Source organism: Onthophagus taurus, chromosome 1, assembly GCF_036711975.1.
Source record: "Onthophagus taurus isolate NC chromosome 1, IU_Otau_3.0, whole genome shotgun sequence".
In the NCBI taxonomy this organism is placed as follows: Eukaryota; Metazoa; Arthropoda; class Insecta; order Coleoptera; family Scarabaeidae; genus Onthophagus; species Onthophagus taurus.
The window spans coordinates 39,805,887-39,832,459 of record NC_091966.1 but is presented as its reverse complement, the minus strand read 5'-3'; the positions used below and the strand labels follow the sequence as shown (position 1 = coordinate 39,832,459).

Genomic DNA, 26,573 nt, shown 5'->3' with positions numbered 1-26,573 from the left:
GAAGTCTTCATTCGTGATGAAAACAGTTCCTTTAAACAGTTCCCGAGGGTTATTATAAACATTTCGAAAAAATTTTATTAGAGAGATCGCTTCAGAATAATGTATCCTACAACCGTATAATGCTCTGATGCGGAAGATACGGGACACGCTGTATAACAATAAATATACTTTGTTCTATTCTTCGTTGGCCTTAATTAAATGTTCAAACACGAGAATCTAAATCAGAATCCGTGGTCGTTTCGCCTAGTATGGAACTCATATCAGTCAAGAATCCAAGGTTTTATTAATTTTCTTCATCTCTAGCTTTATTCAGAGAATAATGGATTGGTGGTTTAGGAAGCCAGTCATTAATTGGGCGAGCTACAACCTTGGCGTTATGTAGGCTATGCTGATCATGTTAACCTAATGCTACAAGAGACATACAACTAGTTGAAAGTATTATTATTATAGGCGCTATTTGATCCAGAATGATCAATACTTTTTTTGCAAGTCTTCAGTCATTGTTACAAAGATTGAAAGTTATATTGTTTGGAACAGTGCTAAATCAGGTCTATAATGTTTATTTTCATTAGTTTTTAGCACGTTTTACATTAATTGATTGTTGGAAGAATTTTATTTGTAGCACGAATCATAGTATTCATCAAACCTTTTCATTTGATACCTCGCTTATGAAAATCGAAATGTAAATGACAGAGTTACAGCTTGGGGCGTTTTTTATTTGAAACCCTGTATATTATTGCAGTTTCTACAATGAACGACGCATTCACTAGAAGAGGGTGGCGAAGTGAACTAAACGCTTTCAATAGAAATAGTGTCTACGGTTATACAATAAATAAATTAAGACTAGAAGACTGTGATAATCACGTAACCGGAGGTGTGCTAAAAGTGACTGACCGTTGTGTGCAGGACAAAGTACATACAAGAGAAAATGTATAGGACGGACATGGGAAATGAACACCATGATGATGCATTCTTGTTCGTAATTTCATTGGTTTCGCTTCAATTAAAACATAATGAAGCAATGAAATGGAAAAATCCACACTCTTCGTCAACACGCTATTGTCGCCTAATAAAATTATTGTTTCAGGAAGAGACTGCAGAACTAACTCGAACAGAAGCTAGTAAAGTAGAAACAGAAAGAAAAGTTCTTTCTCCGACACATATCATAAATGAAGGCAGACATATTCGTGGAACCCAAAATGGTGATGACAATGATAGATGGAAAGATCTGCAGTGTTATTGCACAAGAGTCATTTCAAAAGTGTTATATCTGTGGTGCAACCTAAAAAAATGAATAACTTGGCTAGACACTCATCAACGCCTGTTGATGAAGGAACATTCGATTTTAGGTTATAGTAGAAACCACGAGAGCTGGCAGTGACAGATCGCTTAAAAATGGTATGATCAAGATATGGATGGTTATGTTAGTAATGGAGGTTATATGTCAAACATTGTCAAAGATATTATTCAAAGAAAACATTTTCGGCTTGTGAAAACACTGACAGATTCATGACAACGCTCACAAGCCGTTTCGGTTTGAGGTTATAATTATAGAGTGACATCCCTTAGAAGAACAGACGTACTTTTTCGACGTGGCCATTTGAATTGTACAGCAGACATTGAACTAATGCTATCTCTTTCTAACACACATTACTCTCTAGCGGTTTGTGAACTACGTATGCCATTTGTAAGAGCGGAAAATGATGATTTACTGCCAGCTCTCGTGGCGTCTACTATATCAAGTCTTCACGCGTGGATAAGAAGCTTCGAAGGTCTGCTACACATTATTTACAGACTTGAAGTTCAAACCTGGTAAATGAGAAAAAAGGACCGAAAAAATGTGGACAAGCGAAAAAGATTCATTCAAGATCGCTTTCGCAAGGAAATGGGCCTACTTGTGGATATTTCCAAACCAGGTTACGGAACAAGTAATGGTGGCAACACTGCAGGAAGATTTTTTTCTAATCCATCGCTATCCGGTGCGATCACAGGAGTGAATGAGGAACTAATTAAACAGTTTGCAGTTTTATTAAAGACAATTGCGAGTGGATACGAAATAAATTTAGAAACAAACTGCTAAGTTGTATATTCAATTATACAGGATATATCTGAATGACTGCAACAAACTTCATGGGGTGATTCTTTAGTGAATTTTAAGGGATACATGAACCATGGACGACTTCGGCTCCCCTAAGGAGCTACACCCCTCCAAAAAGGCGGAAAATTTTGGTTTAATTTCTTTTTCTCAAAAACCATAAACGCTAGGAAAATGAAATTTGGGGAATATGTTTAACTCATAATAGGGCACGTTTTGACCCTATTTGTACTTTCAACCTACCCTTCTAAACTACTAAATGTAACCACCCCCGTTCAATTTATGCCTAGATTTTTTTATGCAGATGGTAAATACATTTAAAAAAAATTTACATAGGTAGATGAAAGTATCCTAAAACTTTTTTGTCTCTCTAAAATTTTTCCAAAAACGACTAATTTTTGAGAAAAAAAATAATAAAGCAAACACTGCCCGTTAAACAACGAGGTTGTTGATCAAAAGTTGGAATGAAATTTTATTGAAAAAATCTTAGTAGGCTTTGTAATCTTTGTCAGAAATATTTTTGACGTTTAAATGTCAGTATTTTTCTTACTATTATCGTTGTTTTTCAAATAAAGTTCTATCGCATTTACGCTCATTCACTCGACGTTTTACAATTTTAAATAAAACAATAATAATAGTAAGAAAAACACTGATATTTAAACGTCAAAAATATTTCTGACAAAGATTGCAAAGCCTACTAAGATTTTTTCATTAAAAATTCATTCCAACTTTCAATTAAGAACCCTACAGCTTAACAGTTAGTGTTTGCTTAATTAATTTTTTTCTCAGAAACTATTAACTTTTCGAAGAACATCAGAGAGGCAAAAAAGTTTTAGAATATTTTCATCTATCTAAATAAAATATTTCCAATGTATTTATCACCGTCATAAGAAAAATCTAGACAAAAATTGAACGGGGGTGGTTATGTTTAGTAACTTAGAAGAGTAGGTTGAAAGTACAAATAGGGTCAAAACGTGCCCTATTATGAGTTAAACATATTCCCCAAATTTCATTTTCCTAGCCTTTATGGTTTTTGAGAAAAAAAAGTTAAACCAAAATTTTCCGCCATTTTTGGAGGGGTGTAGCTCCTTAGGGGAGCCGAAGTCGCCCATGGTTCATATATCAAAGTACCCTTAAAATTCACTAAAGAATCACCCCTTGAAGTTTGTTGCAGTCATTCAGATGCACCCTGTATAATTGGTAGTACATGCCGGAAAGTCTTCATAAACGTTTAATTAATGAATAGGACATTGTTAAATTTGCTCTTCTTCCTATTCGGCAGCTTTCTGATGAAGCGCGCAACAAGGATTGTCGAAAGTTTCGGAGAGATCACGCTAGAAAAACGTCCAGAATCACCAACACCGAGGATCTGTTCAATATGTTATTAGTTTCGTCAGATCCGCTAATTACAAACTTCAGAAGTCTCGTTCCTAAGAAAATAGAAAATATTTCCGATGAAATAATTTCATTATTAAAAAAGTCATCTCAAGAGCAGAAATCTATCACTGCAGAGGAGGAGTCGACAAATGAAGAATTTAGTTTCTCGTGCAGTAGTGATGAAGACTTTTAAAACATTTTTTATAAGTTTTTGAATATAATTATGTCTAAAAAAGTCAATATTAATTTTGTCCACCTAGATTTATGAAACGGACCACTGTGGGGCGTCTCAAAACCATACTTTTTCCAGTACCCCTTCAAAATCTTCACCAATTATGACATTAAAAAAAAATTTTCTCGTACAAAACTTAGCTTATTATGAGTAGAAAATAGTAAGTTTAAGTAGAAAACGTAGAAAAAGTTTAAACAATTGTTGCTATTTTTATTTTACTGCTTTTAGGAAATTTTGTGTAATGGTACTACGAGTATATTTTTTTTACGTTTAATGGTAAACATTCAAGGTGTTTTATAGTATTATTGCGTTCAATATCAACAAAATACAGTTTAGGTAAATTTGTGCTGACTGTAAAACGTATGGAATGGGACTCCCGACGGTGAAGGTTGTTGCTTAGAGACACATTAAAACGTCCAGTTGCGTTTTAACTGACCTACACCGACGTCCGTCGTCGTCGTTGAGCTCGCGGTTCTCGAGGGGGCGCCGTCTCTGCAGTCGGCGATTGATGGTCGACATTGGAATTATTAGACGTAAACGCGAATAGAATTCCGCGATTCAAGTTGTTGCTCCTCGCACGCGGCTCGAATGAAGACGTTTTCGCAAAGTTCTTTTTTGTTACTTTGTTCTTTTTCCTTCTTTTATGGTGTCGCGCTTAAGAGCCTTCTCAGTACGGCTCGGAATGAAATTAACTCTACTTCAAGTCTAAGTGTTATTTCACGCATAACCATCGGTTTGATTACTTTCGCTTTTTAAAAGATTTAAATTTTAAAACTCGAAAGTTTTAAATCTTTTATGGTTGGGTTTTGTTGGACGACGATGGTCTTGGGACCAGTTTGGATCTCGTCGAAATGTCAATGCCGCTCGCGCAAAATAATGCGGTTCCGAAGCGGCACGTAGCGGTCACGTGACGCTCACCTCTGCAAGGTCGCAGCAGCAGCAGCGCCCGCCGAACAAAAAGAAAAAAAAATTACCGAATAAAAAGAAAAATAAGAATATAAAAAAAAAGGATTGCAACGCGCATAAAAATCATTAAGGAACCGTATCGAAGACAAAAGCAAAAAGTGTAGTCGGGGTCGGGGGCCCCCCTTTTGTTTTTCGCAGGCGTACCGTTTCTCGTTTTCCACTTCTCCTTTTCGTCGTTTTTCGTATATTAAAAGCGTCCGGTCGCGGGTAATCGTCTTCCCCGACCTGCCCCAGTAAACAAAAGCAAATGGACGATTTTGTTTTGAGTCCGCGTTTACGCACACGGGACTCCGACCTGGTTTTCTTTTCTTTTCGTTATTTCTTTTCATTATTTCTTTTCTCGATTCTTCCGACATCTGACTGTTACGACCAAATTAATTTAATCGCTACCGCGATACGTAATTAACGTTCCTAATTTTTTTGTTTATTATCGTTTTCGATACGAAATTAACCGGTTCAATATTAAAAGTTAAAACAAAAAGGAAAGAATGAAAATCAACTGGGAAAGAGGACGAAACAAATCGGGACCGAGCCCTGCAAATGAATCCCTACGGGTGAAATGCTCGTATTTACAGCCTGTTATCATGCAATCCGGGTATTAACTGCCTCGTATTTTTTTTTTACTCCCGAACCGGAACGGACATGTGCAAATTGCCCTATCCGTGTCTATGTGAAAATTAACTTGCTCCTATCATGGTAAAATTATACGTGCACAAATTGAGAAATAAGAAACAATATTTATCAGTAGAAATGACGAAGAGTACTTTACTATTCAATAATTGTTGTTTGTATCAAGGTTTGGAAACTTTGCAAACGTGGAATGTATTAATTTTAAAAAGCATAAACAAGGTATATCATTTGAGTAGGTACATCATTGGGCGAATAATATATTGTAATAATAGTTTTGTTATAAGAAATAATTACAATAAAGAGGAAATAATGACATTCCGTAGAAAAATCCTTGTAAATCGAGAGCCTAGAGAGTTTATTAGTACTTCTTCAAATCTAAAAAATAGATAAATACAATTCAATCAGATAAAAACAACAATAAAATCAGTGATCTTACCGTTCAAATTAATATTATAATTAAAATATAACGAACAACTCACGTATTGATATCAAAGTTGATATACCGAGGATAGTTAAAGCTGATCGTTGAAAAATTTCATAAAAGTTTGTTATAGTTCTCATTGATTTCGTCGTTATTTGTAAAAATGTTTTAATCAATGATAAATCCGTTCGTATTTCCGTCGTAGATTAAGAAATATTCTTGTATTTAGTTAAACATAACCTCCAAATCCAAAGTATTCAATTTATGGGTTATTACAGCCAAAAAACTTCTTGAAATACCTAAAAACATAAAGCTTATAATGAATTACATCAGATTCAAGTGATTTTAATCAGTTTAAAACCGAAATGTTGAAAATTAAAATTTTGAAAGAAACGGAATATAAATTTTGGAATTAAAGAAGAATTAATGTGAGAAATTGTGTCAAAGGGGACTGAAATAATTCAGAGTATTCAGACATTGAAGGATTTCAATAAATATAGTTTATTTAAAAAGTAATTTTTGAAAATTTGGAAGAAAAACCAAATGTCAATAAGAGATGGCGCTCAGAAATACAAATTTTTTACACTTTTTCTTGTGATATCAAAGAGGGTGATGGACAAAAAAGAGAAGTTTTTGCCGAAAAAAGGGTGAAAAATGAATAACGAGGATTCGCTTCCTGATCATCATTGAGTAAACATCTATTTCGAAACGCTCGTGAAATCCTACGAAGATAAATTTCTGAAGAAAAAACATAACCAAAGAAATTCACAATTGAGGTTAGAAAAAAGAAATAAATTCAACATCTGTACGACAATCAACTCCACCAAGGGAGAAGAAAAGAAGCTAAAATTAATTAAGAAGAGTACGATAACCAACCTGGGAAAGAAGACATCGGAATAGTTTTTCCGGAAAGCCACCAAGGGGGTACCAGCACATTCCACCAAGGGGGAAAAAGGAGCAGTTCAAACCAGGGAGGAATCAAGATTTCAATCATTTCCACCAACATCTGTAAAACCAAAGAAGTTAAGATTTTTTTTTATACAATTTTTATTCATTTTCGAAAGACGAATACACAAATTATCACAATATTTATATCTGGCTGATTTATCACAATGCATATTTTTGCATAACTCGTTGTGAACAGTTTACAAAAAATGTGAAAATGAAAGATTTTTGCCCGATTAAGCCAAAATCGTTTGCGATCAAAGCGCTAAATGAAGTTGCTTGTAGTTGATACAAAACTGAACGGTTTTCAATTAAGCACTATGTTTTCGAATGGTTGAAATCCTAGTATTTCTTCGTTGATCGCATTGTTTTTGCCAATCTATCCTATGCCGATAGATAGCCTCTTTATTCTTGATGACTTAAACAAGGCATATACAGTGTGTCCCAGGATAGATGTTACAAGAGGCATAATGACTTAAAAATTTTTGAATTTTATTTTAATGCTGAGGAATTAAGACCTGCTTGGTGTAAAGAAAATTTTAAGAATATTTTCATATTTTGGAATTTCTTAACTATTCGCATAAATTGGTATTAGGCAATCTCTCGTTAAACTGCACCACTAGTCTTAGTACACTTTGCCCCAGCCCATAACACTGCACGACAAAAATTTGTTGTTATAATGTTAACATAATGCAAGAGTAATTTTTATGGCATTTTTCATTGTTGTTTTTCTTCACTCTGATCTAATCTAAAATATGGTGGTTTAATCAATTTAGGCAGATCTTTCTGAAATTTTGCATAGTGCCACAATTTCTCCTTCTGAACAATTTTTCTTAATGAAATTTTGCCGTATCATAAACAAAACGCTTACTTTACCTGAACTAAAAATAGTTTTCACTTCACTGTCAAGGCCGAGTTGATTTTCAAAATATGAATATATACTTAAAATTCCACACCACGCAGAGCTTAATTCCTCATCTTTAAAATAAAATTTAAAAATTTTTCGGTCATTATACCTATTGTAACATCTATTCTGGGATACACTGTAGACTATTTGAGTAGGCACATCATTGGTGGAATGATATATTTATATCTAGCTGATTTATTACGACTTCGTGATCAATGTTTTTAGTTTTTGCATAACTCATGAATAAGTACAATCCTGAGAGTTATATCGATATACAAAACCGAAGCGCTAAATGTATACCGTAAGAAATGCATAATTTAAATTCATTAATCTGATGTTGCTTTTAGTTGATACAAAATTGAACAGTTTTCGAAGATGTGTGGCTAAATTAAGCCAAACTTGCTTGTGGCCGAAGCACTATGTTTTCTAATGGTTGAAATCCTAAGAATTCTTCTGTGATCATATGGTTTTTGCCAATATATCCTATGCCGAAATAGACAACCTCTTTATTCCTGATGTGTCATACGTTTCGTGAGCTAAATTAAAAAGCGTGAAATAACCGTGACATTTCTTTACCTCATCAACGATTCGTTTTCTTGGAACTTGGTCGCAAATGTCAATTAGATCATTTTGGACATGAATTCTTTGCATTTTCCGTACACTATTCAACGTGATCTTGCACACACCAACTGCTTGTACTTTCAATTTTTATAAATCAACAGTGTTTCCTGACTGAAATTCCTTTTCACGAAGAGTGAGATCGCATAATCAATACAAAAATAGATCGAATTTGTGATTTTTTACTTGACATTATCATAAGTCTTCGCATTTTATGACAGGTGATGGATAGGAGCCAAATTAAAGTGAGATTTTCATCTGATGTGCGACTTAAGTAGTGATTAGACAAGTATAGCTTATGGCTTACTTGCTGATAACAAGAAGGATAGGATACCAACTCTAACTGTACTTAACCTGCTACCCCTATATATTTTTAGCAAAGAGATTTGTTTGACGACACCGTTTCAAGATTGCGATCAATGAATAGTAAGCATTAATTATGCAAAACTGAGGTTCGAAGTAATCTTTGAAGCAATTTACTCTAGATTCAAGAGCTCTCTTGGAGGACACTCATGGAAGGCATAGAGGCGGAAATTTTCTTCCATGACCTTCATTTACAGTGGTCTATCTCTTTAGGACCTACTAAGAAATGATTTCGAGTAATATCTTGGCTGACTTTTAATAATTAACTTAGCTAGTACATTCTTAGCACATTGTCTAAAATCACCTCAGGCTAATCATGGTTATGAATTAGGATTTTAAAGAATTTTTAAGGATTTCGAAGTACTTCCAAAGATATATTAACGATTTTTTAACTGATTACCAAAGGTTTTAGACACTCTCAGAGTTCTTCAAGTGGTTATCATGAAAGCTTTCCAGAAACTTTCAAATCTTTCTTTATCGCAAAGAAATGGTTAATAGGAGATTTTAAGGATTTTCATGGATATTTGTGTATACCTAAGTATTTTCTGCTTTATCCGAAGACTTTTAAAGGATATCCAATATTTCCCGAGCATTATCAGTGAATTTCCCAGAATATTAAGTGGATATATGTACTTTTCAAGTGTATTTCCAAATGTTGTTGATAGATTTTTGACTATTTCCAGTGGATATAAAAGGAATTCATTTTACCAGAACGAATGATATATAACAATAATTCTTCTCAAAAAAATTTTTTTAATGGAATCCTAAAGCTTCCTACGGGATTTTCAACAATTTCTGGGAATATTTGAATGATGTCTATGAAATACCAAGCATTTTCGACGTTAGTGCACTATCAGTGGATTGCCAAAGACTACAAAGGATTTTTTGGATTTATTTTATCTAAAAGGGTAGCGAATAAGGATTTTTCAATGGAATCCAGATTCAAGAATTATTGCAAAGGTGTTTGCCAAGAATTTTGAAAGGGTTTAAATAATTTATGCTTCTAATGATATTTTATTGATTTTCAATTATTAACAATAATTTTTGACTATTTCCGAGCTCTTCCAGAGAATTTTCAATAATTAAAAAGGTATTTCAGAACTTAATTTTACCTAAAAGTTATTGCGAACGAAAGTTGCAGAATGATATTATTTTAAAGAATTTCTGACAGTTTGGAAGGGTTTTGGAGTGCTTCCAAGGACATTTTAACGATTTTCAATGTTTGCCAAACATGTTCTACGATCTCTGTGCAGCTTCAGTGGACTTCTAAGAAGCAGAAACGATTTTTAGAATTTATTATACCTAAAAGTAGCAGTGAATAAGAGTTTTTCCATGAAACCCAGATTTAATGATAACTTAAGAATTTGAAAATTATTGCGAAAGTTTTTCAGATAATTACCAAAAATTTGGAGAGCATTTTAAAGAATTTCTTAGGATTTTCACGGATTTCGGAGTTTTTTAAATTTATTTTATCTAAATTTGCAGCGAATAAAAGTTTTTCCACTGAATTGAGATTTAAAGGAAATTAATGAATTTAAGGTTATTGCAAAGATTTTCTAGATAGTTATCAAGATTTTTGAAAAGATTTTAAATAATCCTTGAGGATGTTCCAAGAACATTTTAACGATTTCCAATGGTTAGCAAAAATTTTCAGCTATCTCAGAGCGCTTCCAGAGGATTTCCTAGAACTGCAAAGGATTTTTGTGATTTATTTTGTCTAAAAGTAACAGTTTTTTGCCAAATTCCTTTTCAAAGTAATTCCAAGTACTTCATGACTATTTCTAAGGATTCCCAACTACTTGTAAGGACAACCAAGGATATTGGATATTTTCAGTACATATCCAGTGAAAGCAGAAAGAATTCCAGGTAGATTTCCAAATATAACTGGTAGATTATAGCATTTCCAATGGATATAGAGGGACTTCAAAGTTTTGTTTATTCAGATATAATGGTAAATAAAGTTTTTTTAGGAAAATTTGTTTTATCCAGAGAAGCATGAATGTCTCAGAAGATGTCTCAAAGATATCAGAAGTATTTCCATGGATACCTGAACAATGTCCAAAGATTATCAAGGACTTACGGTGAATCGACCTCCATTTTCATTCCAATTACCTCTATTAGAGACTTCCGTCATTTTCTCGATCGAATCCAGTTTCAAAGGTATTCCAAGGATTTTAATACCACTTTTAGTGTATTTCCAAGATCTATCAAAGTCACTTTTAAATTTTACTGGTTTCAAAACTGTGCCAAATTGATTTATGAAGTCAGATTCCACGTCATTGCTTGATTACAATTTGTGGAATTCCTAATTTTATTACCACTTCATTCTTTAAGTTAATGATACATGATGAGGTGCAACTTTCGATTTAACTTGATACATAAATGTTAGGATACAACGAGATTTTGTTAATTCCCATCATTATAATAAAAAAAAAATGGTTTAAATTAAAATCAACTTGTATATTTTTTTTATTTTCACACCGGATGTGCGGTGATGACTTCTTATGTTGTCCCCGTCCAGCTGTAATGGCGACGTCTCGGTCGTCGTCTCCTTGGAAAGCGCGGCGGCGGCCGATCTAAAATTGTATCCTCAACTGAAACGCGAGACGTGACTATGGATGACGCGGGTGCCGTTTCCGGTATAATTAAATTTATGGCCCCAAACGGGAGACTCGAAAAAAAGTAATAAGAAAGAGAATTAGAGCAACGTCAACTTGACATCGCATCTTATAGTGTAAATTTTTTCGAAATATGTAAGATGTAATTGTGGGGAATTCTTGATTTGAAAAAAATTTTGTTCTAGCGCGATTTAATTCTTAATTAGCATAATAAATAAATAAATTACCCTTAATGATATAGTTTAATTTCCTGCCCTGAGGATTTGCATACGCGCGCGATTCTCTCTCTCTCAGGATCGAACTTTTTGCCCTCGTCCCGATCGTTTTAATTACGCACAATTTGCCGCGGATTCTCATAAATATGCATCGCTTGTCAATTCAGGAAAATTATGCAGGTCAAGCCTACTATTAGCCAGTGCATGGGGGAAACGTGCGGTGGCACACGGACCGTTAACCCTAACCTAGAAATACCGCGCGAAATAAAAAAATACACTTGGACGATTTGTTTTAAAGGCAACTTTCCACCGGGATTTAGGGTTCTCTTTTTGGGGGGCGGGCGTCTCGGGAAAGCGCAACAGGTCCGCGAACCGAAGAAGCAAAAGGGAAATAAGAGAATTCGTCTCGAGAACGGAAACACGGTTGCGATGGATAGATTTAGGTTGCGTCAGAAACGACCTACCGCAACGATGTCGAGTCGTTCTCGGCCGCCAAATTGTGAAATGAGTTTGTTTTGTCTGAAGCGCTCGCGCGCCGCGGCCGTAGAAAACGACGATGACCATGACTCCAATCGAGGACGTCTACGGTCGAACAAACCAACAACAATCTTGACATAAGATACACTCCTCAATTACATTGTAAATGTATCAACACAAAATGAAAACCATATAAATATTAATACAATCATTCACGTCTACTTAACTACTATTATTTTAAGTTTTCTTTAGAAATTCAGCGAATTGATACAATTTATTAAATACATACAGGGTGAGTTTTTTTCCATGAGTTTTCATCCATATTGGTATATTATATGTGTTTTTTTTTTAAATACTTGAACTACTTGAACCTACTGATCCATTCAATAAATACATTTTACTATGGAAAAGATATGTTGATGACATCTTGATTCTCTGGGATAACTCTTCGCCCAACAACATCAGTGAACTTCTACAACACGCCAATACTTTCGTCAATACAACAAAATCAACTTCACTATGGAAATTGAAAATAATGAATCCATCAATTTCTTAGATCTTACTCTGAAAAAAGTTGGAAATAAGATTGAATACAACATATACAGGAAACCTACTCAATCGGATACAGTAATACCTGCAGACTCCTTTCACCACCATATACACAAACATGCTGCTTTCAAGTCATACATCGCATACAAGAAACACCATTGACAGACAACTACAAAATCCAAGAAATACAAATAATTAAGAACATGGCACATAACAATAATTTTCTACCTCAATTCATAGATAATCTACTTACTAAACATACAAAAAAACAAATAAACTCTGACATAACTAAATTTTATTACCTGAAAATAAAGAAAATAACGAATCCATCCTATACAGATCCGTAAATTACCCTGGCAACCTTGCAATAGACATACAAAGAATTTTCAAAAGATACAACATAAAGATCACCTTCAAAACAAACTCCACTCTATTACAAATCCTAAATAACGCAAAAGACCAAAGACTAGTGAAATATGGACTCCAAAGACCAAACAGATCTTTTGGAAGACCTCCTATACAGTGTTATGACAGCAGGGGCTCAACTTTCCAGCATAGGCTATGAATAATTAAAAGTTAGATCGTCCACATAAAATAAATGACTAAGTTTGCACTTTTTTATTTCAAGAGAGACTAGCGTAACAATGACATGAGTGTTCATAGTCTTGAAAGTTAGTTTATTTCTTTCGTTGTCGTATCTTTCAGAATCTATTTCTGTTTTCTGAAGTGCAATCGTAGGCCTTCTTGTAACCGCTCTTTATGTGATTATATTGCTATGAATTTTCAACTCTATTACCATGTTACCTCTCAGCCAGTTGCTCCTCTTACACCATCATTGTTCATACACATTCATTCACATCACTTGTAATATCGTTTCCAATTATATGCAATAACGTTATGGTTTTGTAATTTTGTGATTTATAGTAAAGTAAGGTTGTACTGTCCAATCTCGGATCAATATTTTCGTTCCAGGAAGTTGTTGAAACAAACGTTTTTGTGTGGTTATTAGGTTCCTTATTGTGTTATTGCCTCTACTACTGATGTTGTCCCTTTATTTAGTATATTACGCCTTTGTTTAAAGATTGTTGCGCCTTATTATTTAGCATCTCTGAAATGTTTTGCTAACATCGCACGACTTCGCGGAGTCTCTTGTGTGCAAGGGTTTATGACTGATGAAATAGGTCCTTTATTTCAAACCAGATGTTATGGTCAATCCATCTCAATAATTTTTATTATCTCAAATACCTTTTTGTGACTTTTTGCAACTTTTTTGATCTGTTTTTTGTTGTTTCAGAGTCTAGAACACACAGAAACTTCTTCTTCTGCCTGCTTTCTGAGAAATACTATTTCATCTCGCGGCTGCTGAATACAAAAGAGTGGAGAAAAGATCAGGTAATCTTTTATTATATCCTATCTTTTCGGGTTTGCTTCTGACGTGGTGTATAAATTTGAACCTCAATTAAAATTGTGTATACTATTCCGGTTGCTCACTGTGCCCCCATCAGAGCAAGGCATCTGTGAGTAATCCTACTTTTCTCTGCCTTCAAAAATGAATTATATTAGCCCCAAGGAATAAGCAACTACTTTTCTTTGGTCTCAGCGAGCTAGAATCACTGCTGGACTTTTGGCCCTTAAGTACAAGCTATACGATTTTGCCTCAGAATGACATAATCTTTGTGATTATACTGACTTTTAGCAAAATAACCAATCAAATTTCTTCTGCTATGGGACCATAAAGATAGCCATATTTTTAGAAAATTCGCCAATAGATATTCCATGATATACAGGTGTTTCCAAATTGATGCGAAAGATTTTAAGGGGTGATTTTTCAGCAAAAATTAAAGGGTGTCTTTTATATAACTTTTAGTTCAAAACCCCTTCTTCTCCAAGTTATAGCCCTCTAAAGTTAAGGGAAAAAATCTGCAACTTTCTTATCGCTTGATATTTTACAACTAACAAATTGTTAAGTTCATTTCTTTGACTAATAATAACCAATCTCTGAATTAATTAACTTGAGCCTGTGTATTATTTTATTTTTTTGTGATCAAACTAACAATTTTAGGAGAAAATATCGAGAGACAAAAAAGTTGCGTGTTGAATCCCTCTATTTAAATAAAGTTTTTAAATAGAAAAATGTAGACGCATTAAAAAATTTTGAAAAGTATTATAGGGGTTAATTTTTTCAGCTCCTTGTAATAACATTTTTGGCCAAATCTGCCAAATTTCATTCTTGTAAATTCCTCTATAGTGGATTTATTAAATAAAAACAATTTTCCCCCCCTAACTTTAGAGTGCTGTAAGAGGTTTTGAACACAAAGTTATATGAAAGCCCCCTTAATTTTTGTTGAAAAATCACTCCTTGAAATCTTTCGCATGAATTTAGAAATACCTGTATTCATTATATCTACATTAACAACTTACTTAAGATATTTCAGTTATGTTTCAATAAATAATAAGTCTACATAAATGTCTCATAGTGATCATAAAAGAAATAAAATAATAATAGTATTAAACGGGCGACGACGTAGACGGATCGAGCCCCCTCTTTTATTAAAATTCGATTCGATCGACAAAAAAAAAAGTATAGAAACCAAAAAAAAAAGAGCAGCAGGACGACCACAGAGAGCCGTTTCTCGGACGATCGCGATTCGTCTACCTGCGATTGCGTGCCGACGCTGCAGGGGTGGGCAGCAGGCAGCAGGTAAGCGGCCAGACAGGACGGGGGCCGTCGTCGTCGTCCTGCGACGAGGAGCCTGTATTCACCGCCCCGGGCAAGTCGCGGTCAAAAAAATGCGCCGCGTAGCTGCTGCAGGTGTTGATGCAGATGAATGCGAACGGGGGACCAGAACATTCACGGGGGGGAGGTGTTGAGGGGATTCACGGCCAAACCCCAGGTGGAACAAGTCGGGCCCCCACAATTCTTTATCCGGCGTACGATGCGCGGATTTAATATTAACGTTGCGGTCAAAATTTTAAATTATAACGTTTTAATTTTACGACATCAAAAAGAGTACAAAAATGTTTAATAAAAGTTATAGAGTTTCAAGAAAGTTATTGCAAACAATTTCGCAATAAAGAATTAAATTGGTTGTTGAGTTTAGTTTGTTGCTAAAAAATTTGCTTGAATCATCGACGAACGTAAAGTACACACCTTGACTGGTCGTCTGACTACGGTCAACCAATGTGCGACCTTGGAACGAGATTGTAACGACCAGACTGGATCCCAAACCTTCTTCTTCGTTCGGCTACTAGACGACACGCCGCGTTCCAACATTAAAAAATCTTAACCCAACTCCTTACCTCCACATAAAGTTATTTATTTACTAAAAAATTCTTTTTCAAACAATTTAGTAAATACATTAAGTACCCAAGTTAGTAGAAGTCCATTAATGGGAACGATTCGTACGCACATCCGGTGTCGCGACTCAATTAAGCATCGCGTTCAAGCTTAACGCGTCCCATACGCTATTAAAACGTTTTAATAACATAGGCGTTTCCGTTATCGTACCCAAGATCTCTGTGAACCTTCGTACGTTTTTGATGACCGAGCAAAAAAAAACTTTGACGGGATTAGAACCGATCGCATGATAATTAGAATGTTTCCCTCATCTACGAGATTATCCCAAAGAAAGCAAAAGGAAAAATAAATACCTCACAAAAGTAACCACATTAATGCGATGATCTAATTCTTTTCATTGTAAGTAGGTATATTAATAGTTAACGATGTGGAGAAAACAAATTCTAGTTCATGTTAAAACGATAAAAAATAAAATATTTTTCGAAAAAAGTATTGATACTAACCAATTACCAGTGAACATCAATTTCTTCGCACCGCAATAAAAGTCCAACAGGAATTATCGCATCCGTTAGGAGCTGCGCCCGCAAAAATGAAAGAAATCGACTCTAATTGATACGTACATCGGTTGTGGAACGTAAATTATTGTTTCGCTATGGATAAAAAAAATAAATCGCAAAAAAAAAAGATTCAAATCTCGCGCCAACTGCGGAAAGGTGACGTCAAACCCCAGCTAATTCCGTTTAATTAGAAACGGCGAACGGCGGCGCCGACTTTTTATCTTCGTTTTCCCAATCAGTTCCTCATATTTGCGCCCAATTTCCTCTCGGTGCTCTTATTGGGAAGGCGACTATAGAACGGCGACGTTCTATAGCGCAATCTCTAACGAACCGAAGATAATTTTATTTCGCACTCTTTATAAGGATTGCGGAAAACTATCCGATTTGGTTACTAGTAATACTTAATTTCTATATTTTATTTATGTTGTAAGAAACAAAACTATATTAACTTCTTTTTAGAAAGAAAAGACACTTCTCTATAATCAACCGATTACTTTGCTTACTTCATAATATTTAAATTATACGTTTTTATATTGGTATTACGTACATAATAAATTATATTGGAATTTCAACACACAACAATTATTTTCTAGTTAATCTATAAACAAAACATCTACCATTATACAGTGAATTTCACTTAAGAATGCAATATATAAAAATATATTTCCATAGAAACAAGGGCGTACCTTTCCGTGCGTTTTTGAAGACGGCTAAACCTGAATGTTTCTAGTTCTAGGTCTAATGTTAGTTCTAGTGAGAGTGGTAGGTAGTGCTAGTTAGCATAAGATATCACTATGTCTGATATTTTTATTGAACTAAAACTAGAACTAACACTAGACCTAGAAATAGAAAGTTTCGTGTTTAGCCGTGCGTCTTCAGACGCACGGCTAAACTCGAACATTTCTAGTTCTAGGTCTATTGTTAGTTCTAGTTTTACACTATCACTATCATTAGAACTAATACAAGACCTAGAACTAGAATGATTCGGGTTTAGCCGTCTTGAGAGAGGTGCGGCTAAATCCGAATGTTTCTAGTTCTAGGTCTAGTGTTAGTTCTAGTTTTACACTAGCACAATCATTAGAACTAACACAAGACCTAGAACTAGAATCATTCGGGTTTAGCCGCCTTGAGAGACGTGCGACTAAATCCGAATGTTTCTAGCTCTAGGTCTAGTGTTAGTTCTAGCTTTACACTATCACTATCATTAGAGCTAATACAAGACCTAGAACTAGAATCATTCGGGTTTGGCCGTCTTGAAAGACGTGCGGCTAAATCCAAATGTTTCTAGTTCTAGTTTTACACTAGCATTATCATTAGAACTAACACATATATGTTGAATAATAGAGGTGACAGTGTGCATTCTTGTCGGAGGCCTTTGGTGATGTTGAAGCTTTCTGACATTTGTTTGTTTATCTTTACTGCTGCTTCTGCCTCTCTGTACAATTCTTGTACCGCCTTGATTAATGTGACATTTATAGACGTTTGCGATAGCGCTTGCCACAATTTTTTTTGAGGAATGGTGTCATATGCCTTGGTGAGATCCACAAATAAGAAATGTGTTGTTCTTCCTATAGATACTTTCTTCTGTGTGATTTGGTTTAGACTGAACATATTATCCATGCACGTTCTACCCGCTCTGAATCCTGTTTGTTCTTCCATTTCACATGTCGCCCATTCTTCTTGTATCAAATTTTATTAAATTTGTATTGTCTGCTTAAGGAACTTGTGACTGATAGATATCAGTAGTTATTACCATTCATTTTATCTCCTTTTTTATGGATTGGTGTTATCCACTCTTTCTTCCAGGCCTCTGGAATTTCTTCGCAATTCGCAAAGTCTTGAAAGATATCTGTCAATATTTCTAGCAATGAGTTTTTACCGCTTGTCTTGTTATTTTTCATTGCCTTTTGTGTTTTTTTACCTGATCTGCTTTTATTTTTACCGCAGGGCCTTCTACTTTATGTGTTTCTGGGATTTGCGTTATGAACTGAGGTCTTTATTCTATGAATTCGCTTCCATAATGTTCTTTCCAAACTAATACAGGTGAGTGGTATATTTAATTTTCATTGGTTTTGTATTTTAAGGATCGTACTAGGCTTCAAGGCATTGACGCTCGTGATACTCCTAACTATATGTCTAGTTCTTTACACTTTTTGTCCCATGTATTGTCTAAATTAGTTTTTATCATTTTTTTATATTTTAACAGTTCCCTTCTATAATCAGCCTTGTTCTCTGGTGTAACCTGATTCAGACATATCTGGTATATATTGAAATAAAAGTAGAATTAACATTAGACCTAGAACTAGAAATATTCGGATTTAGCCACACGTCTCTTAAGACGGCTAAACCCGAATATTTATAGTTCTAAATTTTGTGTTAGTTCTACTTTTAATTCTATAAAATATACAACAACCTAGCGCTTAATAACAATTAAAACTAGAACTAACACAAGACCAAGAACTGAAACCATTCGGGTTTAGCCGTCTTGAGAGACGTGCGGCTAAATCCGAATGTTTCTAGATCTAGGTCTAGTGTTAGTTCTAGTTTTACACTAGCACTATCATTAGAACTAACACAAGACATAGATCAAGAATCATTCGGGTTTAGCCATCTTGAGAGACGTGCGGCTAAATCCGAATGTTTCTAGTTTTAAGTCTAGTGTTAGTTCTAGTTTTGCACTAGCACTATTACTAGAACTAACACAAGACCTAGAACTAGAATCATTCGGGTTTAGCCGTCTTGAAAGATGTGCTGCTATACCCGAATGTTTCTAGATCTAGGTCTACTATTAGTTCTAGTTTTGCACTAGCACTGTCACTAAAACTAACATAAGATCTAGAACTAGAATTATTCGGATTTAGCCGTTTTGAGAGACGTGCGGCTAAATCCGAATGTTTCTAGATCTAGGTCTAATGTTAGTTCCGGTTTTGCACTAGCACTATCATTAGAACTAACACAAGACGAGTGTTACTAACTCAAGTAAATTCAAGTTAATTTTTCTCTCAACTTTCCATTCGTCACTATTTCATTACCCTTTAATAACATTTTATTAACTCGTAATTTACGTTCATGTTTTGTGCTTGTTATGCTTGCTATGTCCATTTCCAGTAAATTTATCACTGTAAATTTAATTTGATTATTCGGCTGATGATAGATTAACGACCGAAATCGGTTTCGTGTTAATCTTGAATTGATTACTAATTCTTTTTTGAGCAACTCTTAAATTTCTTGTTAGAAATTAAGGTAGTAATGAAGTTTTATGGAGTGGAATTGGTTCCATTTTGGTTAATACTAAATTCTTGGATAAAAACTTGAAATGTCTTTGGAGTTTCATGACTCTGGCCACCTTTCAATGAACTTTTCTTGAGTTACCCATAAATTTCTCCTTAAAAATGAAGGTTACAATAAAGTTTCATGAAGTTAATATTTGAAGTTTCGGTGCAATTTTTTATTGGTTAAAACTTGAGTGTTCGTTGAAAGTTCTTGAACTTGGTGAGGTTTCAATAAAGTTTTCTGAAGTACTATTAAACTACCTCATAGAAGTTAAAGTTATAGTGAAGTCTCATGAAGTGGGTTTGGTTTTGTTCAAGTTTCTTTGGTGGATAATAAATTCTGAGTTAAAATTTGAAGATTACGTTGAATGTACGTTTTTCATTCCTGGACTTGATATGTTTCAGTGAAGTTTTTTAAAGTTTTATTAAGATTCTTTTTAGAAATTAAGACTACAATGATGCAGATTTCGTTTGATTGAAGTTGCTTTGGTTCGTAATGATTTTTTGGTTAAAATTTGACAATGCGATGAAATATTTATTCAATAAATTTCAAATTATCGATAAAAAGAGTGTTCTGATGAAGTTTCTTGTTTTATAATAAAAATTTCGGTTAAAACCTGCGAATTGGTTACTATGTCTTGGACTAGGATAAGTGTTAATGAAGTTCTTTGGACTACTATTGAAGTTCTTGTTAGAAAATAATGTTACAATAAAGTTTTATGAAGTAGAATTGGTGTCACTAAGGTTTACATGTTTGAATCGATAAGAAATTAATGTTTCAATGAAGTATCTTGAAATTGTTGTAGTTGCTTGAAGTTTTCTGAGCAATTCTTACACTTCTTATTAGAAATTAATGTTATAATGAAGTTTCATGAAGTAAATTTGGTTCCATTGACGTTTCTTGGGTTAATAATAAATTTTTGATGGAGATATAACATCCTAATAAAGTTCTTACTGAATGAATTTCAAATTATCGTCAAGACTAACTTCGTTGTAGTTTCTTATACTTGGGTAGGTTTACAATGAAGTTTTCTGAGCTACTGTTACACTTCTTCTTAGAAATTAAGGTTACAATGAAGTTTCATGAAGTAGATTTGATTCCATTGAAGTTTCTTTGATTAAAAATAAATTATTTTATGAAGATATAAAGTCGTGATAAAACTTTTATTGAATTTAATGTTCTAATGAAGTATTCTTGGATAACAATCAAATTTTCGGTTAAAACCTATGGAATCATTGGAATTGGATAAGATTCAATGAAGTTTTCTGAACATTTTATTAGAAATTTTGATTACAATCAAGTTTAATGAAGTAGATTTAGTTCTCTTCAAGTTTCTTTGCTTGATAATAAACTCGTTCTATTAATGATTGAGGTTAATGAAGCTTTTGTTAATGTTTCCATGAAGTTTCGTTTAATCTATATCTATTCAGTAATAACTTGGACTTTCCTATGTTTTAATAAAGTTTTTTGAAGTTTTTTATCGTTAAGAAACTAATGTACCGATGAAGAATTTAGTATTAAATTCAAATATCTAGTTTCTTGGACTTGTTTAGGTTAGAAAGAAGTTTTTTGAGTTACTGTCAAACTTCTTATTAGAAGTTAACGTGATAATGAAGTTTTATGAAGAAGACTTATAATTAGTATTATTGAAACTTCTTTAGTTGATAGTAAATTTTTTATTAATATTTGAGGTTTCTATGAAGTTTAAGTTGCCTAAGGATGCGCTGAAGTTTCTTGGAGTTGATTAGGTTTCAATGAAGTTTTTTTGAGTTATTGTTAAATTTCTTATTAGAAATTATTGTAGTATTGTTCTTTTATGAAGAAAAGTTGGTATCATTGAAGTTTCTTTAGTTGATAATAAATTTATGATTAACATTTGAGGTTTCCATGAAGTTTAAGTTAACTAAAATCTAGGCTATCGATAATAAATGCATGGTTTGATGAAGTTTCTTGTACTACATTCAAATTATTGCTGAAAACTTGAAAATTCGATGAAGTTTCTTGGACTTCGTTAGGTTGCTGCAAAACTTCTTGTTAAAAATTAAGGTTTTAAATTAAGTTTTATGAAGTAAATTTGATTCCATTGATTTTTTTACTAGATAAGACATCCTTGTTTAATATTTGAAGTTGAAATATCTTTAGGTAATAGTAAATTTTTCATTAATATTTGAGGTTTCTATGAAGTTTAAGTTGCCTAAGGATGCGCTGAAGTTTTTCGGACTTGATTAGGTTTCAATGAAGTTTTTTTTGAGTTATTGTTAAACTCCTTATTAGAAATTATTGTAGTATTGTTTTATTATGAAGAAAAGTTGGTATCATTGAAGTTTCTTTAGTTGATAATAAATTTATGATTAATATTTGAGGTTTCCATGAAGTTTGAGTTAACTAAAATCTAGATTATCGATCAGAAATGCATCTTTTGATGAAGTTTCTTGTACTACATTCAAATTATTTTTTATAACTTCAAAATTCGATGAAGTTTTTTGGACTTCGTTATGTTTCAATTAAGCTTATAAGATATTCTTGTTAAAAATTAAGGTTTCAAATTAAGTTTTATGAAGTAAATTTGGTTCCATTAATTTTTTTTACTCGATAATACATTCGTGATTAATATTTGAAGTTTCAGTGAAGTTTAAATTTTGTAACATCTAAATTATCAACAATAAATTAACATTTCCACGAAGTTTTTTTGTATCACACTCACTTTTTGTCTAAAACTTAAAGTATCGATGAAGTTTCTTGGACTTGTTTATGTTTCAATGAAGCTTATGAGTTTCTTTTTACAATGTAAGGTCATAAAGAAGTTTCAAGAAGTAATTTCATTGTCTTTTGATAATATTTTTTATGTTAATGTTTCTTGTTGAAATCAATTCTTTGATGCAGTTTCTACATTTCAAGTTATAATTTGAGATGAAAGTTTCTTGGACTTGATTAGGTTTCAATGAAGTTTTTTTGAGTTATTGTTAAACTCCTTATTAGAAATTATTGTAGTAATGTTGTCTTATGAAGAAAAGTTGGTATCATTGAAGTTTCTGTAGTTGAAAATAAATTTTTGATTAATATTTGAGGTTTCCATGACGTTTATGTGGGCTAAAATCTAAGTTATCGATAAGAAATGCATGTTTTGATGAAGTTTCTTGGACTTCGTTATGTTTCAATGAAGTTTATGAGTTACTGCTAAACTTTTTGTTAAAATTTAAGGTTTCAAATTAAGTTTTATGACGTAAACATGGTTCCATTAATTTTTTTTACTCGATAATACATTCGTGATTAATATTTGAAGTTTCAGTGAAGTTTAAATTTTGTAACATCTAAATTATCAACAATAAATTAACATTTCCACGAAGTTTTTTTTGTATCACACTCACTTTTTGTCTAAAACTTAAAGTATCGATGAAGTTTCTTGGACTTGTTTATGTTTCAATGAAGCTTATGAGTTTCTTTTTACAATGTAAGGTCATAAAGAAGTTTCAAGAAGTAATTTCATTGTCTTTTGATAATATTTTTTATGTTAATGTTTCTTGTTGAAATCAATTCTTTGATGCAGTTTCTACATTTCAAGTTATAATTTGAGATGAAAGTTTCTTGGACTTGATTAGGTTTCAATGAAGTTTTTTTGAGTTATTGTTAAACTCCTTATTAGAAATTATTGTAGTAATGTTGTCTTATGAAGAAAAGTTGGTATCATTGAAGTTTCTGTAGTTGAAAATAAATTTTTGATTAATATTTGAGCTTTCCATGACGTTTATGTGGGCTAAAATCTAAGTTATCGATAAGAAATGCATGTTTCGATGAAGTTTCTTCGACTTCATTATGTTTCAATGAAGCTTATGAGTTACTGCTACACTTTTTGTTCAAATTTAAGGTTTCAAATTAAGTTTTATGACGTAAATATGGTTCCATTGATCTTTTTTAATCGTGATTAATATTTGAAGTTTCAGTGAAGTTTAAATTTTGTAACATCTAAATTATCAACAATAAATTAACGTTTCGACGAAGTTTTTTTGTATTACACTCACTTTTTGTCTAAAACTTAAAGTTTCGATGAAGTTTCTTGGACTTGGTTATGTTTCAATGAAGCTTATGAGTTACCGCCAAACTTCTTTTTACAAAGTAAGGTCATAAAGAAGTTTCAAGAAGTGATTTCATTGTCTTTTGATGATACTTTTAAAGTTTTGTTGTTGAAATCAATTCTTTGATGAAGTTCCTACATTTCAAGTTATAATTTGAGATTTCAATAATGTTTTTTGTGACAAAAATTCACATTTTAATAAAGTTTCGTGATTAATTTAGAGGATTACAATCGTTTACAATTGTTTTGGAGAGGTTTTAAGTTTCTTAGTTGTTTATTTTCAGCATAATTAACACAAATCAAAAACAGAATTCTTATAATCTCGAATGAATGATAATAAATAAAATTGTCGATCGATTGAGAGTTAAAACGCTTCTGCCCTTTGGGTTAGTACTTGGATCGGGTCGAAAAGGATCCCCCGAAGGATTCTCTATGGTGGCCACCGCGCGCGCGCTTGCTAATAACGGGCCGGAACAATCGGGTAGATTCTCGTTGTAGATACGCAGAAGGAGAAGTTCGCGCCCGCAGCGGTACAGATTCAATGGGGATATTGTTTCTCGGCAAAGAAACCAAATGGAAACGAACGATTGAAAATTGCAGAAATAATAAAAAAAGAAAAACCGGCAGTAATTTTATGGAAAGATCGAAGCGGGTGCGATAACGATCGTGGAGAGGAATTGAACGTGCTATTCCATTGAGAGGATCGTTCGCTCAGCTCTAAGAGGAGAGAAACACGCTTGTAACGAATAGAGTATGTTGGGGCTGGGAACGTGTTGTCGACCGACTTAGAATGGAACCTTGACCGAGTAAGGTCGAATAGGATCGCATTAAAATGTCTAGTTACGTCTAACTGACCTACACCTACGTTTTCCTGCGTTACATACCAGTTTCTTTACTATGGTCATGGAAACACTTAAATTATGCTCATAAGAAAGATTTTCTTTTTCCTAAGCGACTTGGAAATTATTATTATGGCTTCGTCTCATAATAACCATCGATACGATAAACATCGAAGAACGTTGGACGTAAAATCATTAAGCCGTAATTGCGCTAACGATTTACAACTAATATATTCAAGCTGAGAAGAAGTGGTGCGCAAGATGAACTCGATTTACATCAACGTCAACACTTAATCTATGTAATAATTGTTGCTTGTTGAAAAGTTTTTGTAAACCAGAACAACTTTTAAGTATGTGAGCAATTACAAGTATAAAAATATATATTCCAACATTTTTAAGATGAAGGCGAGAAGTGAAAAAATGAGGGCTCTCGGTAGACGAGTCATTAAGCGCACCGTTGGCCCGCGGGCTCCAGTCCATCTACGATGCAAATGAAGACATAAAACATAATCTATCCAAACAGGAAGCGCGCTCAAATCAGAGCGCTCGCTCGGATTTGCATCTAACCGAAGCCGGTCTCGAAAAAATAACTAAATAAACAAATTTTTGCAAAAAGGAGCCCGATCGCAGAACTCTCCTAATTGATATGTTAATTGAGCCACGCTGCTCGCTGATCCGTATTTATGGACATCCATCCCCATGGGAACAAAAAAATCGACTCTAATTGACGCTTTAAATGCCACTCAAACCATCATCATCAGAATAATATTTAGTTTGGAATAATTTCAACTAAACAAAATAAAGATTTGTAATATCCGCATTTAGATGATTCATCTTAATAAACCATGTTGCTCTTTGCTCAAGTTTGAATGTTGAGAAGAGAAGCGACTTAAACAACGCGCGCGCGCGCGACAGTCAAGGCTACAACGAGCGCGCCGGCGTCTGCGAACCGTTGGGCCAGAGGTTGGTGGTGGTGGTGGCTTTGACCGTATCTTTGTGGTGCACTGGTGCAGACCGTAAATCAGGACCGGCCGTGGCTTCGCAAAACATGCAACCAAATGACCTTCACGACGTTCGCGTGTATAAATATAATCGTCGCCACTCGCACTCGGCTCTTTCTCTATCTCGTTCTATCGAGCCACGAAGAAGAACAGAGATTATTGGCAACACTGTGTATCATCTAGAATCTTAAAAAGCCCCATCAAAACCTTGCATACCAATAATGATGAAATCAAAACGTTTTCTTTTACAAATTTGTTTTAAATATTAAATTCAAAAGGTGCCTAGGGTATAAATCAAGTTTTAAAAGTAGTTAATACAAAGAAAACGGGAACAATGCCGCATTCCACGGTACAACTCGAGGCTGAAAAAAGTATAAATCTCAGATACACACGCACGCTGAGAAGATGTAGATAAATCTCCTTGGCTTATTATTATTATTACTGTTATTAGTGAAGCGTCCAGCGAGCACGGTTTGTTCTTCGTGCCTCCTTCTTTTTTGGGGCCGTTCTTCGTCCCGCAGCCACAGCAGCAAGTGAGTTAAACCTCCTCGACGGCGTCGTCCAGGACAGATGTATTTATACTGAAAAGCGTCGAAGCTACTTCCTGTAATTAGCCCTAACAGCACTTAATGCGTTCCAAAAAAAAACACGTCCTCGGTGTGGAAATTAAAAAGAGAGACGAAAATCGGGCCGAACAACTATTCCCCCGCCGTGGAGTTGATGGCGAGGTTGCATTACAAATTGTGCTCGCCGTGGTTCAATGATCCATTACGATTCGCATTAGTGCCTAGCGAGAGCAGCGCGATTATGAGCGGGACGAAAAAGGGAAAAAGACGGAAAATTATAGCGTAAACGGTGGCTGAAGCAAAACTCTTAGAATCTACTGGCTACCAGTTTTATGAAAACAAACATTTTCTATCCGACATCTCAGATAGTTCCTATTAACATCAGATTATCTTATTTTAAATCCATAGAAAGTGGAATTCTTATTGAATTTATCATCAAGTATTTGAAGATGTGAAACCTTTTTTTGTAATCCAGGTTTTGTTATGTTTTTGATCGATTATCACCGAAAAAACTAATTGATGGAGAGATGAGGGCAAAAAGAACAGGTTAAAGT

The 26,573-nt window shown here is 33.9% G+C and overlaps 1 protein-coding gene and 1 long non-coding RNA gene across 3 annotated transcripts in view; one reads left to right on the top strand and one right to left on the bottom strand.

Annotated features, from left to right (window-relative positions):
* LOC139432626 (uncharacterized) overlaps positions 1 to 26,573 on the top strand; it is a 99,779-nt gene that overhangs the window by 25,698 nt on the left and 47,508 nt on the right. The window contains exon 4 of the mRNA XM_071201317.1: positions 13,708 to 13,805. Coding sequence (XP_071057418.1) covers positions 13,708 to 13,805 — 98 coding nt within the window. The remainder of the gene's footprint in view (positions 1 to 13,707; positions 13,806 to 26,573) is intronic.
* Positions 5,556 to 26,573, bottom strand: part of LOC139432627 (uncharacterized) — a 77,934-nt gene continuing 56,916 nt past the window's right edge. Inside the window, exons 1-3 of one of the 2 annotated variants that reach the window (XR_011642365.1) lie at positions 6,598 to 6,728; positions 5,780 to 6,020; positions 5,556 to 5,675 (exon numbers count right to left, since the gene is read on the bottom strand). This is a non-coding gene — a long non-coding RNA (uncharacterized lncRNA). Of the gene's footprint in view, positions 5,676 to 5,779; positions 6,021 to 6,597; positions 6,729 to 26,573 lie in introns of those variants that run through there. The other variant, XR_011642366.1, reaches the window with a different exon arrangement.